Genomic DNA, 20,570 nt, shown 5'->3' with positions numbered 1-20,570 from the left:
TTAGAGTTCTGAGTATATTATTATTATCTAAGAAATGGAGCTTATAGTGATGGTATATACCATCAGACGTCGGTCAGTTGTTTTTCTTGGCAACAAGTCGCGGAATAAGTCATCAACCAGCGTAATAATTACGTTTGGACGACAACCGTAACTCTCGGCGCGAGCACGAGGCATCCTTCCATGTTTTTACACCTGAACAGGCGGAACGGTTCGCCTTTTTTGCGTTCCTTGAACCACCGTTAAGGAGCTGGCTCGTTCTGATCTAATTTTTAGTCTGTATAAATATGGAACAAAACAGTGCGCTAAATAATTCGAATCTAAATGCACGGTTGGATCTCTTGAGCGTTAACTCGTTGAACACCGCACGATCTCAGAACAAAATACACAAAATGGAAAAAACTATAATGCTAAATCCTTTGATTGAATTGTGTTATTCTTATTGCACGTTTGTGTAGCAGAATGTCAGCGCATTAGATAGCATTATTTGTAATATAGTAATGTTTCCAATTAATCATCGTTTAATTGAGTGAACTATAATAGTGCAATTTAGTTGGGGATCATCTGTAACCTCTATGATTTTACACATTATGAATGTAACACATTCAATGTGTTACAAAACTAGTTCGTGCTAATCTAATCTTTGACCTGTGTAGAGATGGCACGAAACAGTCTGCTAAATTGAATCTAAACGCATAGTTTTGAATGCTTGATACTTATTTAAAGTACTTATATTATAAAGTAGACGATTCAAGGGATTTAGAAAATCAACTTCAGCCTTAAAAAATTGATTACTTGGAAGTGAACTATATTTCAACGTTTCGAAGCTATTCACAATCAACTATTCAACCTCATATTTGAAGGCTGCTTCTACTACTTCTATTATTTCCTACGAGAGTAATAACATTCGTCCCATATGAGTTGTATAACGCGGTTCATGTATTTCTGCCCGATAACCCCAGATGATCCCTTGCCCATTCAGCCGCGAATCAAATCAAGAACAAGTCCCGCAACCCACGTGTTGAATCGTGATAAGCTTCCCGAAGGAGCAACTTTTAGGCTCCTCGCCTAGCGACGATTTCCCAACGTCACGTGTCCTCTAAGCGAACATTATGCAAAGGATTGCGAAACGGTCGCTCTCGTTTTCACCGGACCGGGCGGACGGCGCCAAAGAGGGCCCGTGCCAGATGATCAATAGACATGAATTCGAAAAATCGCGATTGAAATCTAGTAGCTCGCCTTGCGGTTCGTCCTTGCCCGGCCGCGGTAACATCTTCCATCCTCATCAAGAACTTTCACTGGCGGCGCGGTCACGCGCACGCGGGCGCGCTGTAATGCCTCTATTCGCGGCCAATTTTACCTTCTTTCTCGCGTTCCGCCGCTCGCGCAATTAGCGGTCTCATTTTATTGACGGGATATTAGGCCGAGCACAAGGCGCTCACTCACGGCTTTATGAAACTCCGCTAACACGTAATCGCTACGTAATACACGCTCCCGGAATAGAAGAAACGAAATTACTGGAGCGACAAGATGGCGGACCGATCTTCGGCGTCTATCGCTGGAGCTGTTGGTTCGGTCGAAGTGATTCGCTCTTGATTTCTTTCGGAATTGCTGCATCAAGCAAGGCTTTTTTTAGAAGTTAGTAAATTGTTTCTTTTTATTTCGAAACTGCATTTTGGAAATGCCATATGTAGATCTATTGCACGCATGTGAAAAAACACTGAATAGCGTACTCAACTGATTTCATTCTTTATTGTTTCCAAGTTAGTATTATTGAGTTTAGAATGATCTAGCTAAAATATCAATCGAAATAATGATAAGTGTATTCTTATAGTTTCTATAACGAAATGAGAAATCAGATCGACTGCTTGATAGTTTTAGGAATATATTTCATATGTATGATTTTGCTGTTGCTTGCATTGGAATTCTGCGAGACGAAAATAATGTGTCATGTCAATAATCAATAATGATAATATCGTTTTAGACTCGGTCTCTCTGTATGGAATTACTTTGTTCGTGGAAGATATTTTTGGAGACTAAAGCCGGTGTAGATAAATTAAATTGGCGTTAATAAATCGCAGCGCTCTGTTATCCGCTTTTTGCATTTGAACTAAAATTCAATAAATAACAAGCCCATTCAGCCACTTTGTAGAAGCTACACTCCGAGGCAAAAAGCTATCGCAGCTTTTAAAAATTTTTTCTCATCTGTTCGATCATCCCGTTGCATTATCATCGACATTTCCACTACAATTTTCCCAAACTTCTCTCAAATTCAGAAATACATCCTCCAAAAAAAACGACAATTCGACTGAATCAAAGAAGCCCGGACAAACGTGGCGGCGTTGAAAGAGCTGAACAACAGGGTTAACGCGTCGAACGTTATATACCAAATCTGACGAAACAATATTGTATAAATCGTATGGTATCAAAACATTTGTTGTCTTTTGCGATAAGTTTCATTGCACCATCGTAAACGAAGAAAGATTTTGTTTCATTTCAATTTTCTCACTTGCGCGCCGCTTGAACGGAAAGCAACCCGAAAAGAGCTTCGCCTTCAACGCGTAAAACAAAGAACAGCGTTCGTCTCGAAGGCTCTCGCTGTCCAAAAATTAGTATGCGGTACGGGAAACGGTTTCGAAATTGAACAACGTTGGATCCTTTTGCCGCGGAGTATACGACTCCGCGGTTGTGATTTAGGGTTGGTCCAGGGTCGCAGATTCGCAGAAGAAAGAGAATAGCCGTGCCTCGAGCCGCAAACCATTTCGAAGATTTGCATTTTTCGAGACTACTACAGGTTCAGAGGTCCTAGCTGAAAGTCGAAAACGTCGGAATTAGTCACGGGGCCACGTCTATTTGCTTAACAAACCGCATTGTCTCCGAAGGTGTCAAGTACGTTCGCCAACCGTTGCGCGAGTCATCCTCGCGCCTCATCTTATGTTTGCGTATCTACAGCGCTATCAGCGCGATTGTCTATTCATTGCCACATATTTGTGACCGCTCGGTGTCAACGATGATTTATAAATATTAGATCGTTCATCATTGAATCGTATAATTAAGATTAATTCTTTTTATATTTGTGTTTGTGGTAATTTATATTTTATTTTGTGATTTGTACACGAAGAAAGCTTTACAGAGAATGAAACTTTATTTTCTTTAACTCTGTAATACAAAAACTAGTTTTCCCATACTTCAAAATTAATCATGGAAAATATATTTCCGTGTGACGAAGGTTTTGTTCGTCTTATCTATGGATTATCTATGTATAGATTACAGTTGGATTAAGAAATCTTTTGTTTACCTGAATCTTTTAGTATGAAAGGAATACAAAAAACCGTATTATTTAACAGGTGATCAATATATGTCGACCTTGCGCTCGCGAACCTTCGTTTCCTTCTCTGGACAGGAATCCATCATATTCTGCGTCCATTTGTAGGATGAACGTTCTCGACAGTGACATTTGACTTGCCCGGCGTTTTCGCGATCGCAAGAGCAAAGCGTGCCGTAGGCTCGTTATGCTGCAACAATGACGTAATCAAAAAAATGACTGTATCGAGAACTCGGGGAAACGAGTTTCAAACGTTTCTGGATAGTTACAGCTTTACGAGAGTGTCGTAATGAAATATCGAATTCGTAACTAGACGTATAGAAAGTATCGTCGAACATCGTAATCCAGCTCTGTGGATCGAGCCATTCATTTGGCGAACTGATTAGCTGTGCAACATGAAAAGAGGAAAAAGAAGAGTTCGATAAGATTTTATGGGGAAAGGATTGATCTAAAGTTTTAGAGTTGGCGTTTAATATTAGATTTACGGATACTTAGCGTACAATTTGTTCTATTGCTCCTAGAAAAATTTATGTTCGTTCATTCAGCTCTCGGAAATTAGAAGTTTAGAAATAGACAATTGGGAGACACATTCTTGCAACTGCCTCAATCGGAATCGACGTAAACGTTTGCTAGATAATATTTACATTTTGGCTCGAGAAGGAGCTGAGATTCATTGACGTCTTGAAAACTGCTAATTCGAAGATGTGTCACGGTCGACAGCTTCTCATTGTTCGCGAAGGAAGCAATGAACGTGTATCGCAATCTGTTCATCCCTAAATATATTTCTCGATATATTGAAATAATCGTTGTTTTTCAATATAATCAGCTTGTTGGAAAGAACTGTGCTTAACTTATTGTAGCTTCAAATATCAGTTGCACAAAGGGCACGATTCTCTTGAAATTATCAAACTTTCCTAATATTCTTCTCGTTCGTCATTTTTATTCTTCTATTTCAGTTCTTCCAACGAAGAAAAAATTCAAATCCTATCCCTAGATTAACGAAACTGGTCCCAAAATCTTCCAAAAGAATCTAGACACCGCATCAGAAAAACTAAACTGCCTCTAGAATAAAAAAGTACAAAATATGGACGTATCACCTAACCTGTTCGCCAAAAGAACCAGTCCACACTCACCCTCGCAAGCGGAATCAAAAGACGCAAAAAACACGAAAGATTAACGGCGCCGGTTGACGTCAAAGTATTCCGTAAAATAAGAGAAAAAAGGGTGCAACGAAAGAACGCTTCGAAAAAATAGAAGATCAGTTCGGGGTACACCGTGCGACAATTTAAATGTGCAAAAAGTAAAGATTAACGGCGCTATTTATCATAAAAATATTACATAAAACGAATGAACAGACAAGTGATTCGGAATATAGTTGAGTACCAATTATCTGGTATCCTCAAGGCTAACTTCAACAAGAAAATGAACATAATTTAACAATTTCTAATGGGCAATGTAATGTACGAGCGATGAAGTGAGAAAATCAATTGCTACGTTTACAACAAAATATTCTTTACGACCTTGAGAACATTAACATTTCGTTATTAGTACTCAGCATATGAATATCATCTACCTTAGAAGTAACGAACACCTTTTCCCCATCACCATGTACAAGTTAACTTCTACCGTCCGTCATATCATGACAATCCGAACTTCATTGTAACAGAAGATTCCTCAACTACATCAAGACAATAGATCCACAGAATAGCACAGAACGATACAGAAAACTACAAGAAATACTGAAAATGTGATGCTTCTTATAACATTTCTTAAGAAACAAGCAATTTCCCATTCCAACTCTGTGGAACATTTGCAATCTAAAGTTCCGTAAACATCCATTATCTAACGGTCAGCATTGTATCGGAACGCAATGATAACTCAGCTAAAGTGTAACATCGTACCACTAAGATTAGCAATCCACCAATTGCAAGAGGTAGGGGCACGCGCCAGTGGTGGGGTCCAGCTGTCAGACATCAAAGCCGCGGTCCGGCGATGATGACGCGAGGCGTCTACGAGGACAGCTCGCTTTCCATTCGGATTCTATGATTACTTCTCCTGCACGGCAGTCCTTTCTCGGTCGTCGCGCCTCCTCGGTCGTCACGGTGCTCATGCAAATAAATCGCGGGCCGACCCCCTCCCCACCCGCGGCTCCACGGGCTACTGTCTCCTGGGGAATCGCGTCCGTCGAGTGCCGGGGGGCCGAACACCACCGTCACGTCGCGGTGCACGGTTTTCAACCCCGAGCGGGCACAGGGAACCGGCAGTATAGCTCGGCACGCGAAACCGTGAGCTCGTTCGCCGGAAAATCTCGACCGGTTTCACGCTTAGACCAAACGCGTGCGTCGCTAGACAGGTCCGCAGAGCCAACGACACATTTGTTGTTCGACGGTGAATCGGTTTACCATCGATGATCGTTGAGAACGGATCAGCTTTCAGCTGCTAAATCAGAGGAAGACAACGATGATGAAAATGGAACTGCAATGGAAGATACTGTTGTTGCTGGCTTCCTGCTTAGCACTGGCAAGCGGAGAGGCGCCGCATCACGAAACGATGCTGGAGACCCTGCCCCTGTACACCGTGATCAGCAACAACGACCTGCTGAACGAGACTCAGTGCAAAACGGAAATGCAGACTTTGCTCGAAGCTGTGGATACCAAGAAACTGTGGGGCATAAGAAGTTAGTACTGGACGATGAATTTGCTTCCTTTCTTTGGCCTTTTCGCAGGTGTCGTTTGATTTTATTACGTGGGGAACCGATGAGGCTAAGTCTTGGTTCACGTCGATGTACACGCTTCGATCGTGGAGTATAAATAGGAGAATGCGGCGGGGAAATTCGAAGGAAACGAAACGAAGCGCGCCGCTTGTTTCGTAACAAGCTCGTTTCCGCTCGCGTGTGCATACAAACAGTTACGCCGGCGAACGGATAATTCGGCTCGATAACGACTGCTCTAAAGAAGAACGTTTATCGCGAGTGCATACCGCGTTTAGAGTGGCTATCGGGAATTCATTTGCTCCGAGACTTCGCTTTTTATGAGATACTATTAACGACAGTTCATACTTAACACGTTGAATGCCGCACGATTTTAACCTGCGGAATATGCGAAATGAAAAAGATACGATATTAAATTATTTCATTGAATTGCGTTGTTATTATCGCAGGTTCGTTTTGCTGAATGTCACCGCATTAAGTAGCATTATTTACAATGTAGAAATGTTTCAAATAATCGTTGTTTAATTGAGGAAATTGCAGCAATTGAATTTGGCCGGGGGTCACCGGTGACTCCCATGGCATTCAACGTGTTAATGAAACATTTGCGAAACAGTAACACGCAATTACCGTCACGTGTCACAAACTTATCTTACGATACATTCAAGTTTTATATATTATTGTTCGTCTCTTTTCAAGCCGGTCGTATTGCCACGGATTCGTTGTAGAAGCTTACACGAAAACGACTTTCGTTGTTTGTTGTATGTCCCACTGTATGCATTTGCTACGCGACAATAATATTAATATTATGCGTAAGAAGTGCTTCTGACAGCAAATCGCCACAGTTTCATTCCGAAACGAACAACCGGCTGCAGTTCGCGCTTGCGCAACCCGGAATCTCTCTAAACGTACGATTACGCGACGATTGTCCCTGTACCGGGGCCGAGACTCCTCTCGCGACACGGGCAACCCCGACATCGACCATCGGAGACTTTCTTCCGTGTTACACAAGAAAGTATAGTTTCATCGGTGACCACGGAAAAGCGGGTACTCCGTTGATTCGGCTCTGATGTCGAACACGATACGGGTACCGCGGGATGCGCATCTTATCTACCCGTGAGATCGATTGGTCACGATCGAGTCCGTTCGAGCTTGGTGTATACGTTACAGTAAATTTAACTAATCCGGCAATTATACATAACTCCCTCGAAATTATGCATAATCACCGATAACGTTGGAGAATGATTATACATAATCACCGAGGGATTATGTATAATCTCTGCTTTATCATATTGCCCGGAACATATATATACCTGACCTTCGATTTTTCGCGATAATCCGTTCCACGTGGGTTTGTTTTACGCGAACGAAAATCGCGTAAAACGAACCTGTCGGTACAAGAGAAAACAAAGTATTGAAGAGAAAAGCTGGTATAAGTTTTAGAAATGTATATTTATTTCACATAGCTTAACAAAAGAAATAATAACAATGACATTCTAGAAAACAAAAGTATATTTTGTTCGCTGTTACTAAATTAAGATCGCGTAAATTGACATCGCGCGTAAAAACTACCGTGTAAAAAAGAGTCAGGTATACTCGCAAACCGGTTTAATTGAGCTACTAATTTGCTAAAGTGTTTAACAGTCTATACAATCAGAAGACTTGCGATAAAAAATGTTCGTCCTAATGAACACTGTAGAAACCACTACGCTTTGGATATTTCATATATTCTTCCCCATTGTACGCACCTCGGGCAATTCTGGACTTGCAAATTTCCCATACATTCATAAAGACTGAATAGAACCGCTCATTGGCTGAATGAGTTACATCCATTCTGTGAGATTCTGGAATTTTCGTCATCGAAGCGTCTATTTTCAACTGTTTACGTTTCAAATAAGATTCTCTACTATTTTTATTGTAAATAGTGCAATGTTCGTGAAGATTACTTCGAAGATATGCTGTTTCATGCATTTCTCGGGTTAGATAGTTCAAGCTACATCTGTGATGATTAACTTAACCACTTGCGCTGGAAATGAATTTAGAGATTCGACAAAGTCTCGCGCGGTGAATTTTGTTTTTACCTATTTTACGCAGATGTGGACATTAATTTCGTTTGTTAATCATTTTGTATAGAGTGATACATTTCGAAACAGTCTAATATGATTGATGCAACAAGATTATTAATGTGTAAAAGACATCGTTGATTATTTTGAAACAGAAACGTCTCGACGTGCGTGGCACATCTTTCCAGCGCAAGAGGTTGAAATAAATGTTGGGTTTAAATTGAACGGTTTTCCTCGTATCGATTGTTATGCTGCAAAGTAAACGTGGATACAGATGAACCGGGCATTCTTCCTTGCTTTGGGGTGAATTATTAACGGACTAGGTTATCTTAGCGAGTGCAATAATGAAAAAAATCATGAGACAAGTGATTAACCGATCCGACTAACGGTTGGCTCAATTGTTTCTTCCCGAAGTGTTGGACGTTAGCGGCCAACCCGGCCCCGGGTTCACCGTCGGAAACAACTTTTGGTCGGGTAGCCGTGTAGGTTGTACCTACATCAACGAGAAAAGGGAAATGCCGCTGTCGATGAGAGCGCTCCGGAACGCGTCGCAGTACCGCGACCCGAAATACGAGTACCCGCCGTACCAGGTGCAATACTACGTCGCACGGTTCATTCATAACAGCACGCAGCAGTATCACATGAGTGTGAAGGGTGAGGTAAGTGGTTGACATTCATGATCGTTCGTCACCGCATTCCGGGGATTCCCGTCAGAGTACTGGTAATTGCGTCGCTTTCCGCGTGGAATAATTGGAAAGACGGATTCGGGAGTCGAATGGTAGATAGTGCTAGGCGACTAGAGATAGAAAGTTCTGATAACCGTGTGTTCAAAGATAGAGGCTTTCAATGTTGTAGGGTTTTCCGGTTTAGACGAATGGATTAATCGGTACGGTCGACTTTTCTAGAGCACTTTTCCTTCGTTAGTTATCGAGTATTATTTATCATTGGAGTCTTGAATTAGTTTTTCACCTTTGTGGATGATCGACCGAAAATGGTTAATACGAAAGTGCTGCTAATAAGACTTTTGGAAAGTGGTTTTGTGAGCTGGGCTTGAATCCAGTTCCTCACCCAAAAATCATAATTTGCCTTCAGAAGTAATAGGAACTTCGAAAGACTAACTATATTCCTCGGAACGTTGACAAGATCTAAGCGCCTTGACAAGTCGTTGACATCGAAACCTCGATTGCGGTAACTTCAACCCTGTGCACTGTTAATACTTCGATAAACAGCGGATAAACGGCGATGAAACCGATGGCAAGAAGCTATCGTGCATGACTCGACAAAGTGGTTAACCTTTTCGCAGCTAATATTACCTCAAAACACTCAAACCGCGGTACTTTCTATTCGTAATTCATTCATTAATTCGCTGACAATGTTTTGGTTACTTTCATCTTTCGTTTATCGAGAAACACGTGTTCCTGTTGTTCGAGCGACCCTCTTTACTGCGAAACTGTTTAGCAACGTCGGCTATGGAGATTTCTCGATGGTTTTCATTCAGTTTCTAACGATGTTCGTACAGTAGGACCTCGATTATCCGAACTGACCGGGTCCGAGATAGTTGAGATGTATACACAGCTTAGATAATCGAACAATAAAACAAAAGGCGATCATCAAATAATCGATTTATATTCGAAATTTAAGGACAACGTGTCAAACGATCCAGAGTTCGGATAATTAAGGTTCTGTCAATCGAGGATCTACCGTAATATTTGTTCATCCATTGATGAACCCATCCGTTCTTTCAACCCATGCCGAAACGATTGATCGAAACGAGACTGATCGAGTCTCCCCGAATGTTTCAGGACCGAGTAATATTGGGACTTTGCCTGCCATCGTCTTGTACGGAGAACGAGATCAGCGTAATCATGGAGAAAATCTTCCACGATAGAACTCTGTTAAGCAACTATCTCTATTCGGCGGACTATAAGTTGTACGCCGTCTCCAATCTGACGGACGACTATAAGTGGCTGCTGGACGGGCCGAAGATTATAATCTTGTACGTAATTCGTACATAATTCGTCTACGAAATCTGGTATTCCAGTTTCCAAGTGATTCGCAGAAGAAGAAATAAAGAAACAATCAACTGCGTTGCCCATAAAATTTTCAATTAATGGAAAAGTCGAGTTAATCACTTTGACCTGTGAAGCAGCAACTGTTCAAGGTTCTTCAATGTTCTTAGCATGGATAACTCCTATACAAAGTCCATGTTTACATCTGCATGTTTTACGTATTCTAGTTTTTGCATTGTTAATATAAGTCAAAATGAAAAGTAATGGGCTTAAAGAACAGTTCGATGGAAATGAAATTTGGAAAATTTAGATGGTTGCGAATATATTACATATACCTATATACGTGTCCGCGTCGGTGCGATGATCATTTAGATTTTTCCGTATGTCGTCGATGAGGACGGTTATCTTAGAATCAATCTGTACTTTGATCCTCGTACTTTTTCGTGTGTTGATATTTATATGTTTTCCACTAAAAAAAAAAACTATATATTGCGTTGTGTTATTCGCGCGCGCGTCCGTGTGCACGGCATCGCCCGTGACGGATGCAAGAAAGGCATTTTCCTCCTGCATAATTGACCGAGACGCTCTTAAAATAATGACACTCGTTTCCCGATTTTGTTTATCTACAGGCTGATATTGTTCATAACGGTCAACCTGACGCTGATCGGCACGGTGTACGACGTGATGATCTTCCAAAGGCGGTTTAAGAAGAAGAGAGACTTCCTCGCATTCGAGAACAACAACACTGCCGGTGAGCGAAATACGTTGACCGCAGCTCAATTCGATGGAACGTGGAAAAACGAGAAATCTTCGAATATTTGCATTTCATTTGCGGAGAAGCATTTCAATGTGGGAATCTGTGGGCCCAACGAAGAGACAACATTCGTCGAGAAAATTCGATGGCATGGAGAACAAAAGGATTTGTACAAACGTGTCCTTAACCCATTTTGTTAATTCCCACAAGCAATTTGTCCCTGAAAAATTCGAAGAACATTGTCTTTTTCTTATCGAAAATATCAAAGGATAAACTACTCGAGTTCATTGGAAGTATTGCTAAATATTTATTTAATAAATATATGCACTTATACGAGTGTAACAAAAACACACGTTGAAGAAGGTACTACTAGTAAAATAGAGCAAAATGGGTTAATCTCGAATTTAAAACTCTGTCCCCAGTCTTCCATCAATTGATTTGCTTAAACGGTTGCATTGCGAACTCTTCGATTCGATGAACATAACTTCCATTTTCGTTTCTCATACCAGTCAATTGTCATTTCCCAACAATAGAACTATTCACTAATTAGCCTTTCGAAATTTTTCTATAGAAACTCCAGAAGTTTCGATTCAGTTTGCATATTATTAAATCAGTTTTTTCAGTATTTTCTTAAAGAAGCATCAGTTATCTTTTCAATAATTGGAAAAAGAAGACATAAGGAATGGGTCATTTTTGACTGGTCTGATAGTTCCACTGTCAACGTTCAATTATTTTTACCTTGTAACGGCGCAACTCGATCAACAATGACCTCTGTGCAGAAATGAAGAACGATGTGGAAGCAAAGCACGAGCCTGATCCAGAAACAACTCCGTTGGAGTCTTACAAGCCGAAAACTGCCACACAAAAAGTGCTATTATGCTTTTCCGCGTATACGAACGCCAAATCGATTTTCAATTTCGATAGTGGAGCGGAGACAGTGAGCGCGATTCATGGTATGAAGTTCCTCAGCATGGCGTGGATCATCGTTGGGCACAGCGCGTACTACAGCAACAATTACATAGGTAAGAGAATCGATCTCGTTCCGTGGACCACGCGTGTACGTATTGAAAGGATCCAGTACATTAACACGTTGACTGCCACGAGAATTTCGAGCGTTTTGTTTATAGTCAGATTTAACCATTTATAATAAAGACTGATAGTATTTGAAATAATTATTAACCCTTTGCACTCGAGAGGCGCCTTTCAGTCACCGCTCGATTCAACCCAACAAAATGATAAAATTTAAAGTTCAATATTAAATTTTATATAGTGTATCAACACATAGAACGTCGAAATAAAATAGTTCTGTCACTTAATTTATGCAAGGTATTCCTTTATGTCAGTTGGAAAAAGTATCATTGATATTTCATCAGAAAGAAATGAATATTTGTTGAGAAAAATGTTTTCGAGTGTAAAGGGTTATTGTTTTGGTACTACAGTACTCATATCACACTATTATCTAGCTTTTTGTGTCACTAAACATTTTGATTGAATATCCATTTTCTTATTGGAATTGTCTTCAAGCAATTCGGAAGCTCCGGTCACTGGTGACCACCGTGGCAATCAACGTGTTAACACCTTCATGACCAACGTTTCTTTCTTCGTGATTACGATATTTTATTAACGCGTTCACACAGCATCACATATTTCTGACAGTCGTAATCCTATATTTTACACAATGAAAACGAAATTAATCCTATGGATATTGTTATTAGAAATTATAAACTACGACGTTATACTTAGGAACTCAATGACTTGTTTCAGTTTCGTTTTTCTAATATTTTGTTTAGAAGATTTATTAGATTGAAGAAAATATTATAATTTAAGTGTTAACACGTTTACGACCGTTTCTTTCTTCGTGATTACAATATTTTATTAAACGAAAAGAAATTGTCTTCGTAAAATGCAAATGAAATTCAAAGAAAAACGAACCTCTCACGACTTACACTGTGCGGTTACGATTTTTCATACAAACATATGGAAATAATTTCATTTTTAGTGCAGAAAAAGAGATTTGTAGGCACAACGTTCGTGGAAACAATATAATAAAACGTTTTGTTTATTCCGCAGCCAACGTGGCGTTGGGCATCGCCTTTACGAACGCGAGTCTGGTCCAGATAATCAGCAACGCGACTTACTCCGTGGACACGTTCTTCTGCGTGAGCGGCTTCCTGTTAGGCTACTTGTACTTCAAACTGACGCGAAAGGAGAAGAAGCCGGTGTTCAATATGAGGCTGTGCGTCAAAACTATAATCTTGCCGATCATCAACCGATACATCAGGTACTTATCTGTTTCCTTTGAGGAAGAACTATCCGCGAAACAAAAAGGAAAGATAACTTCTAAACGATCGACATTTTAAGACTCACGCCTGCATACCTGATCGTGATACTGCTCGCGATACTGAACTTCACCTGGTACGACAAAGTCGCGATGCACACGGATCATGAGAATCCGAGCTACTACTGTTCGAAGTATTGGTGGAGAAATCTGCTCTACATCAACAACCTCTTCGAGTGGGAAGAATTGGTATTAAGATAACATTTAACATTAAAACTTAACACTAGAATTATTGGCAGACTCAAAATGACTCATTCGGAAATCTTTATTTCACAATTATTCAAATTCTAAAGATGCTTCTGTGAGGACTCCTCAGATCTCAGAAAGTCCACACTGCTAATTGTTTATAAGAAATTATGAATAACCGAAATGCTCGGTAGATCTAGTGTTAAACGATAAGAATTCACGAATCCAGTTGTTTGTACGGTGTTCTTGTTGCAGTGCCTCAGTTGGAGCTGGTACGTGTCCAACGACATGCAGTTCTTCCTGTTCGGCACCATTCTACTGTTGCTGTTCACCTGGTAAACAATCGTTGCTTTTAGTTCATGCTTAGTTGGCCGATTTAAGTACTTCAAACTATCCATTAGTCATTTATCCTCGGCGAATGATTTCAGGTGGGCTTACGTCGCCATTGGCGTGGCTTGTATCTCGCTGTTGTTGACATTTATAATAACCGGTTACACAGTGTACACCAACGAGTACGTTCCCGCGTGAGTATCGAAAAATATTCCTTCAACGGAACAATGACCCTCTTTTGACGCCCAATATGCAACTCGATTTTCTGTATCAATCTCTCTCCCTCGCTCTCTTAGGATAGACGACGCGCACAGGACACTATCGTTCCTATACATGCGACCGTGGATAAGATCCGGGCCATACCTGATAGGATTAGGTACGGCGGTCCTCCTTGAAAAATGGAACTACAATTTAAATTTATCGACGGTAAGAACTGGTTCACACCGCTCTAAATATTTCCTTAATAGTCGAATCGGCACGTAATCGGCGTGACTAATTCGTTATTTTTTCTAACGAGTTACGAGGGCACATTATTTCACTTTCATCGGAAAATGATCACGAGACTGCTTTCGTCGTCCTATCGGTTTTCGAGAATTTTCGAATTTAGTTTGAAAATTATTTTTACGTCAACTGCAAGAGGTACGCAAAAGTTCCTTAGAAAAGTGGTTCTACAAACTCTCCAAAATAATTTACGTAACACCGTAACATTGCTTCTCTTGGAAAGAATGCGGGGTGCTCAACGACGCGAAGGATCGCCAACGGTACCTCAGCTTGCGAAATCGCTTTGTATTCTGCATTGAACGTTCGACGATTCTTCTCCTTTTCTAAACAAAATTTCTCGCGAACTGAAAGTGTACTATTTTAACATGTAGGTCTACTATTGATAGCAGTCTAGAAAAAAGGATATAACTCATCAAGGTCAAATATCGCAAGGTTTAACCCTTTGCGGACGAAGATTCTTCGAAACATACAAAACCTTCAACATACGAAGCTAAATTACATATCAATTGCTTAATTAATAGAGGAAAAAGGAAACTACGTTCTAATCTCTTGCTGTTCGACTAATAAACATCATTTGTTCGCGAGTTAATCTTCCAAATACGAACGTTTCATCTTACCGAAACGCCGACATCCGTCCGCAAAAGGTTTATATTGGCATTGTTAAAAACATGTCTCTATTAATGTGATTTACGTTTCAGAAAGCCAAGATGGTTGGATGGGCGTTCGGTATCCTGTGCAACGGCTCGATTTTGTTCGGTGTCGTGGATAAAAACTTAACACCGGAATTTAGTATTCTTTACACCTCCTTAACCAGAACGTGTTGGGGTTTAGGCATATCGTGGGTAATACTCGCGTGTTCCACGAACAACGGAGGTAATTGAACATTTTTCGCTACTCTATGCAATACGTCGCATAGGACAAAGCGAACACTAACGCGTGCGTTCGAAGAAGAAAAAAAAAGAACGAGAAAACGTATCCAATACTTGCATGATTCATTTTTCACTTCCTCTTCTTTTTTACTTCTAGGTATCGTGAACAAAATCTTATCGTTCCCAATTTGGATACCCTTGAGCAGGCTAACTTTGGGCGCTTATCTCTTAAACCCGTTCCTCATTCATTCGCTCAACTTGTTCAACAATTATCCGCACTTCTTTGAAATCTTAAATACAGTAAGTTCTAACGGTGTCTTAACTTCGACGCTGAAAGTCCTCGTCGGAATAACACAGTCTACAAACGCTTCGTTTTCTTCCACAGGGTTGCCTGGCACTGGGAATGTTGGTGGTTACTTACATTTGCAGTATTGGACTCTCGTTGGTCGCGGAAGCGCCGGCGATACGACTTCTACGGCTAGTGTTCAACCGGCGCAAAGAAATGAAATGAGTATATACACATGCAGATCTTTACAATTTATCGATTGACGGGCCAGAAATGAAACGAACGCGACCGCCGTTGCTTCAGTCCGATTAACACGATCGATTTCTTTCTGTTTTCAGAAGTCGCTGCGTTTCCTAGATTCCATGTTGCGCAGAAATGAGAACAAACCTATAGAGTCAATTGTGCAATACTTCGTGAACATTTCACACGTTTCCTTTTCTTTTTTTTTTTTAATCAACGATGCATTTGTACATAGCGATTGCGAGTTTCTTTTTAGTCAATGGTGCCTGCTGTCCCCGACAAGAGGAGGACGCACGGAGAGGCACATTTTACAGTAACTACAGATCGTTAGAGGACGGGCGAAAAATCGTAGTCGGGCTATGAGTGTACCGGGGAATGTATCCTGGGCGGTGCCGGCGACGTTAAGGACCGATTAGCTCGGGAAGCTTGTTCGCGTCGACACTCTTCGAGTTGTTTCTCGAGTTGCTCGTTCAAGACTATAAGTTCTCTTATTCGTTGATAAACGGGATCCTGAAAAGAGGAAAAGAGACACCGGTGTAACGAAAAATTTAGAGAAGACTTCTAGATCCTAGAACAAAATTTGGCACAATCGCACGTTGTAAATAAACGAAGATTCTTTATAGTTTTACAAACCTGCCGGCGCATACTGGGATTCCATCTGCAGTAGAGACTTTTCCATGGCTTTATATACCTCATGCTAGCGACCGGCATCAATACGAGCTGACAGTTTGGTGCTGCCCAGTACAGGGGATTCTGATAAAGGGATAATTGACTGTTGGTGTACGACCACAGAGATACAGTTTTCTGTTTGACTTGTGCCTGTACCCTTTCGCGTTCACTGTAGAAATTAAGACAACGATCAGGACTGGTATCGATAGCCGTGTATACGATTTATAATGTGTAAGCAATATGCGGACCTACCTGTTATATAAAAATGTGCCAAATCTGCACGAGTACAGGTGATCTAGAATAGTAATAAGAAAGTGTTCGTTGAACTCAAATGCGTTGGGGAATTGACAACTGATCTGCCACACGCAGTTTATGAACTGCAAAAATACCGGAGACCTATCCGCGTCACTGTGATGTTCGTCGCCGTGTCCAATTCTCTGGAGACAAGAATGTCCTTGTGATTAGAATATATTCCGAGTTGAAATAAATATTTGTTAAACCAACTGATTGTTCATTTCATTTCACACCTGCTGGAATTTGTGGCCGAAACTGAGCCATTCCTTTTCAATGAGAACCTCAAAACCTTTGATCGTTCTGTAATACGGATCTAACATTAACATGGCAAGAGCTGTGAGCTGCAAACATTTTTACAAACATTAAAATGTACATTTTTTTACGCCCGTGAAATGTATTCAATGTGTGTCGTAACTACCTGTGCTGTTCTGTCCCAACCGTCTGAACAGTGCACCAATACCGATGTCTTATGATTCTCCACTTTATCCACAATTTTTAACGCTCCTGCGAGCACGTACTTTATATGTTTCAACCAGACGGTGGAATCTATTCCCGATAACCACCTTGGTTCGTCGATCTTTGGAAAGCATAATTCTGAAATATAATTAATATCGATGGTAGACATCGTTGTTACACGTATTTTAGCTGAGTAATATGTGGTTCATTAAAGTTCATACGGTTTAAAAATTTTGCACTATCTATACCGAACCATAATTTAGAACACAATCAAAAAAACCGGTCCACAATGATCTATATACCTTTCACTTTCCGAAGACTTTCCCTCATCACGTGTATATTAGGAATGTCTAAGAACACTAGCTCAGCGTTCTGGTAAGCGTCTTCGTTCTCGTAACCACCACCCTTCACTTTATTTGCCACTGCGTTTGGCATTGGCCGGGCGTCCATAATAAATAGTTTGTGACTTTGCGCGTTAGCATCCATGATCAATTGAACGTATCTTTCATCTTCGCGGCTCCGTTTACCACCAACACCTACTAACGGTTGGGCACAACGAGTAATCGTTGCTTGACTCTCCGGATGAATCCACGAAAGTACCGGAAGTCTTCCCTTGCTCCTAAAAGCTGCGGATGCTTGTAAATCTTCGTCGGTAGCCGCCGCGGGCACTGCCCATACTGCTGGGTAACTATCGCATACAGAATATGTATCGTTGATCTTTGATATTTTCCACATATCATTATTTACCCCCTAGAAATAATTACAGTTTTGATTAGCCACTAATATTCGCGAGTGAATCTCTAAATATTCATTTAATGATGAACAGTCAATACCATTCTCTTTAACTCCGCAATGGGCTCGTACACATTCCAACCGTTCTCAGGAAACGTTTCAGAGTATTCAAAGGCAAATAATGGTAATTTATGAGATAATGGAAATGAATACTGTTGCAGCTTCTCAAAAACATCCCGCCTAGAGTGATTTTCTTGTTTGTGGGCAAATCTAAGATTCCGCAAGTCTTTGCAGAATGCTTCAATTCCATAGGAATTTTCCCTTCTACTAGACGCTCCACCAACTTTCTCAATTCTGCTCACAACACCCAGAGGCACTTCAATAACATATGGTGTTTCGCGGTCAACACTTCGAAAATGAAGCTTGTAATTTGTAACACTAAGAATTCCCCTAGCTGGTCCTGAATAGGGGCACAGATAAGTTACATCATGGGCAATACCCTGCATCCTTTCTCCATTCAAAAGTGATGGACCTGATTCTCCACTGGACAGGTTCTGAAACGAAAGGTATACATGCTTATTTCCAATGATTCAATTTTAAAAACTATTCACAGATATATGAATATTCACCTATTACTTTAGTTAACTACATTTAGATTATATAATTGTCTATAAAGTAAAAGTGAAAAAATAGAATTATCCAAAAAAGGATAAAACATATGAAAAGAACAAAAGAAAAGCTATGAATACTATCTGATAAATTAAAATCTGGCAATAGATCACAATTGAAATAAAATGAAAACTACATTGACTCTACTCATTCGAGAATAACTCACTTTTACTTGATTCTCTTTTCTAGCCTCTAAAGCAGAAACAATATTGTTATCTGTTGAAGTAGAGCTTGAGGAAAAACTTTTGGAATGAGATGCTTTTTCCCAGCTTTCCTAAAGAAGTTAAATGCTTGCATACAATTAGATATATGCATGGGTATGTTAGTAAGAAACCTAGTTTGATTAAATCACTTTTTGTTACCGATTCTTGTCCCATTTTGGAATTGAGTGAGCTGCTCTTGCTGTCCGAGTTAAGAGAATCTGAGCTAGCATTTTTAGAATTGTTTTGTTCCACGCTCAGAAGTTCTGCGCTACCTCTTTTCTCCATAGTTGCAGTTCCAGTAGTTCCTTATTTACTTGCTTATAATGGAACAACACAATTGTACACAATTCTAATTGCTACATCTACAAACATAGAATACTCCTTAAAAACAAGATACTGCAAACTGTCAAACATTGAAACGACGCCATTTTTTGGCAGCACAAACTAAACATATAATGTAAATACTATACACTTTCGTTTAAGTCACTTAACCTCAAAGCTGTATAATTATTGTACGTTAAGCTTACTTTAAATAACAAACTTTTTGAGGCCGTTAACAGAAATATCATTAAGATGTTTAAAAGTTTCTATAAAACACATAATTTAGCATCTTGATTGTGTAAATAAAATCTTTTCAGAATACATTTTGCCACACCCAGTAATATTATAAGCAACACATTACTTTGTCAGAAAACAAATAAACTTTAATACTATTTACATATAATGACTCAATACACTAACCTCGCATATGTACGATTATATAAAATACCCGAGCATGTTAGACCTGTCAATGTAACTTTTGTTTGACAGCCATACTCTCCGGCATGAATGTATTTAGTGAAGGCTCAACAAACTCTTAAAAGTTCAAGTTTGAACTACGTTCACCTGTAGCGCTGATAAAGTGTAGAATAGATATTTAGACTGCACCTGTTGCCACAACGCAGTTTTTTTAATATTATGATTGAATTTTGTGTAAATTTATCTACTTATTTAAATAATATTACATTGCTGATCAAAATAATTGTTCAAACCCTCTATTAAGATTAGGGTTCTTAAACCGTATTAAGGAACACCACCAACCAAAATGAAACTCTCACTACCATCAAAATTCTAATATTATAACATTCAGTGTATTTAACATTTGTTAACCATCACTGTAAAAAAATTTATCAACGAATACCTGTAAACAGAAATATAGAAAACCGAAAGTTATAGTTTTATATAGCACAAACAAGAATGTAATCTATTCTACCATTCCGCTTATAAAGTTGCGATTGATATCAAAATGATAATGAAAATTGAACTTTAAAGATAATTTATTCTAAGTATAGGTCAATTGCACAGACTTAAGATACGTACAGACGTTGTAAATATATTATGAGAATTTCTGTCGAGGGCTTCAGGGGTCCTCAGGATCACCATACCATTTTAGTGTCACGCCCGATGTTATCGACAATCTAAGACCTTAGGCTTGTTAGTAGGAATCGAATTTACATATTTCATTTCTGCTACGAGTGTGGTATATGATTATGTAGTCTACAACAAATGAATAAGGCGCGTGCATTTAAACGATGGTAGTACAGTTTGCCACTTCACACTGGAAATCACTCAATCGGATATCAGGGTTGGGGGTCAAGGAGAAATCATATTCCTTTCCTAGTGTACTATAAATTTTAGCCTCGTTTTGATAAACTGAAAGCAAAACAAAGGTAAGTGTCACCGAGTGTCACGCTGTGACATGTTTCCTGATATCAAGTAGTATTTCTAGTATGGTTTTCCGTTAAGAAAATTTGCATAAATTTGAACCATTGACCATAGCATGCTGACCAATGTCATTGTCTTTAACTCCGCAATGGGCTCATACACATTGCGACTGTTTTCAGGATGTCTCACAGAATATAAAGGCAAATAATGGTAATTTATGAGATAATGGAAATTAATA

At 39.8% G+C, this 20,570-nt stretch overlaps 2 protein-coding genes across 5 annotated transcripts; one reads left to right on the top strand and one right to left on the bottom strand.

Annotated features, from left to right (window-relative positions):
- The first annotated feature begins 5,366 nt into the window (after positions 1-5,366).
- Positions 5,367-16,777, top strand: LOC116430578 (nose resistant to fluoxetine protein 6). Its single transcript, XM_031984912.2, has 14 exons — positions 5,367-5,999; positions 8,507-8,751; positions 9,895-10,088; positions 10,731-10,852; positions 11,635-11,877; positions 12,926-13,136; positions 13,217-13,382; positions 13,635-13,714; positions 13,808-13,903; positions 14,006-14,135; positions 14,909-15,083; positions 15,237-15,379; positions 15,465-15,590; positions 15,704-16,777. Exons 1-13 carry the CDS (start codon positions 5,783-5,785, stop codon positions 15,588-15,590), a joined length of 2,148 nt encoding a protein of 715 aa, XP_031840772.1. The 5' UTR covers positions 5,367-5,782; the 3' UTR covers positions 15,704-16,777.
- On the bottom strand, positions 15,793-20,080 carry mtm (phosphatidylinositol-3-phosphate phosphatase). 4 transcript variants are annotated; one of them, XM_076371808.1, is made up of 11 exons: positions 19,988-20,080; positions 19,370-19,808; positions 18,788-18,990; positions 18,592-18,699; positions 17,858-18,310; positions 17,327-17,774; positions 16,987-17,162; positions 16,802-16,909; positions 16,527-16,711; positions 16,239-16,443; positions 15,793-16,115 (listed from the first exon to the last, which is right to left on the bottom strand). In XM_076371808.1, exons 3-11 carry the CDS (start codon positions 18,911-18,913, stop codon positions 15,963-15,965), a joined length of 1,962 nt encoding a protein of 653 aa, XP_076227923.1. In that variant the 5' UTR covers positions 18,914-18,990; positions 19,370-19,808; positions 19,988-20,080; the 3' UTR covers positions 15,793-15,962. The 4 variants fall into 4 exon arrangements, with proteins under 4 accessions (XP_076227923.1, XP_076227922.1, XP_031840676.2 ...); XM_076371807.1 differs by lacking the exons at positions 15,793-16,115; positions 16,239-16,443 and having other exon boundaries at positions 16,523-16,711; positions 18,788-18,945; XM_031984816.2 differs by lacking the exons at positions 15,793-16,115; positions 16,239-16,443 and having other exon boundaries at positions 16,523-16,711; positions 19,370-19,555; positions 19,988-20,062.
- Between the last annotated feature and the right edge of the window lie 490 nt (positions 20,081-20,570).

Source organism: Nomia melanderi, chromosome 11, assembly GCF_051020985.1.
Source record: "Nomia melanderi isolate GNS246 chromosome 11, iyNomMela1, whole genome shotgun sequence".
NCBI classification, from domain to species: Eukaryota; Metazoa; Arthropoda; class Insecta; order Hymenoptera; family Halictidae; genus Nomia; species Nomia melanderi.
Note: the sequence above shows the minus strand (reverse complement) of the source record. Positions and strands in the feature narration are given on the sequence as shown.

Bases quoted from the DNA above. Each gene is read 5' to 3' on its own strand.
- mtm (XM_076371808.1), bottom strand. From the start codon at position 18,913: ATGGAGAAAAGAGGTAGCGCAGAACTTCTGAGCGTGGAACAAAACAAT. The intron at 18,700-18,787 runs GTAACAAAAAGT...TAACTTCTTTAG, and splicing joins CCAAAATGGGACAAGAATCG to GAAAGCTGGGAAAAAGCATC. The intron at 17,163-17,326 runs GTATATAGATCA...ATTATATTTCAG, and splicing joins AAGTCTTCGGAAAGTGAAAG to AATTATGCTTTCCAAAGATC.
- LOC116430578 (XM_031984912.2), top strand. From the start codon at position 5,783: ATGATGAAAATGGAACTGCAATGGAAGATACTGTTGTTGCTGGCTTCC. The intron at 13,137-13,216 runs GTACTTATCTGT...CGACATTTTAAG, and splicing joins ATCATCAACCGATACATCAG to ACTCACGCCTGCATACCTGA. The intron at 14,136-14,908 runs GTAAGAACTGGT...TTTACGTTTCAG, and splicing joins ACAATTTAAATTTATCGACG to AAAGCCAAGATGGTTGGATG.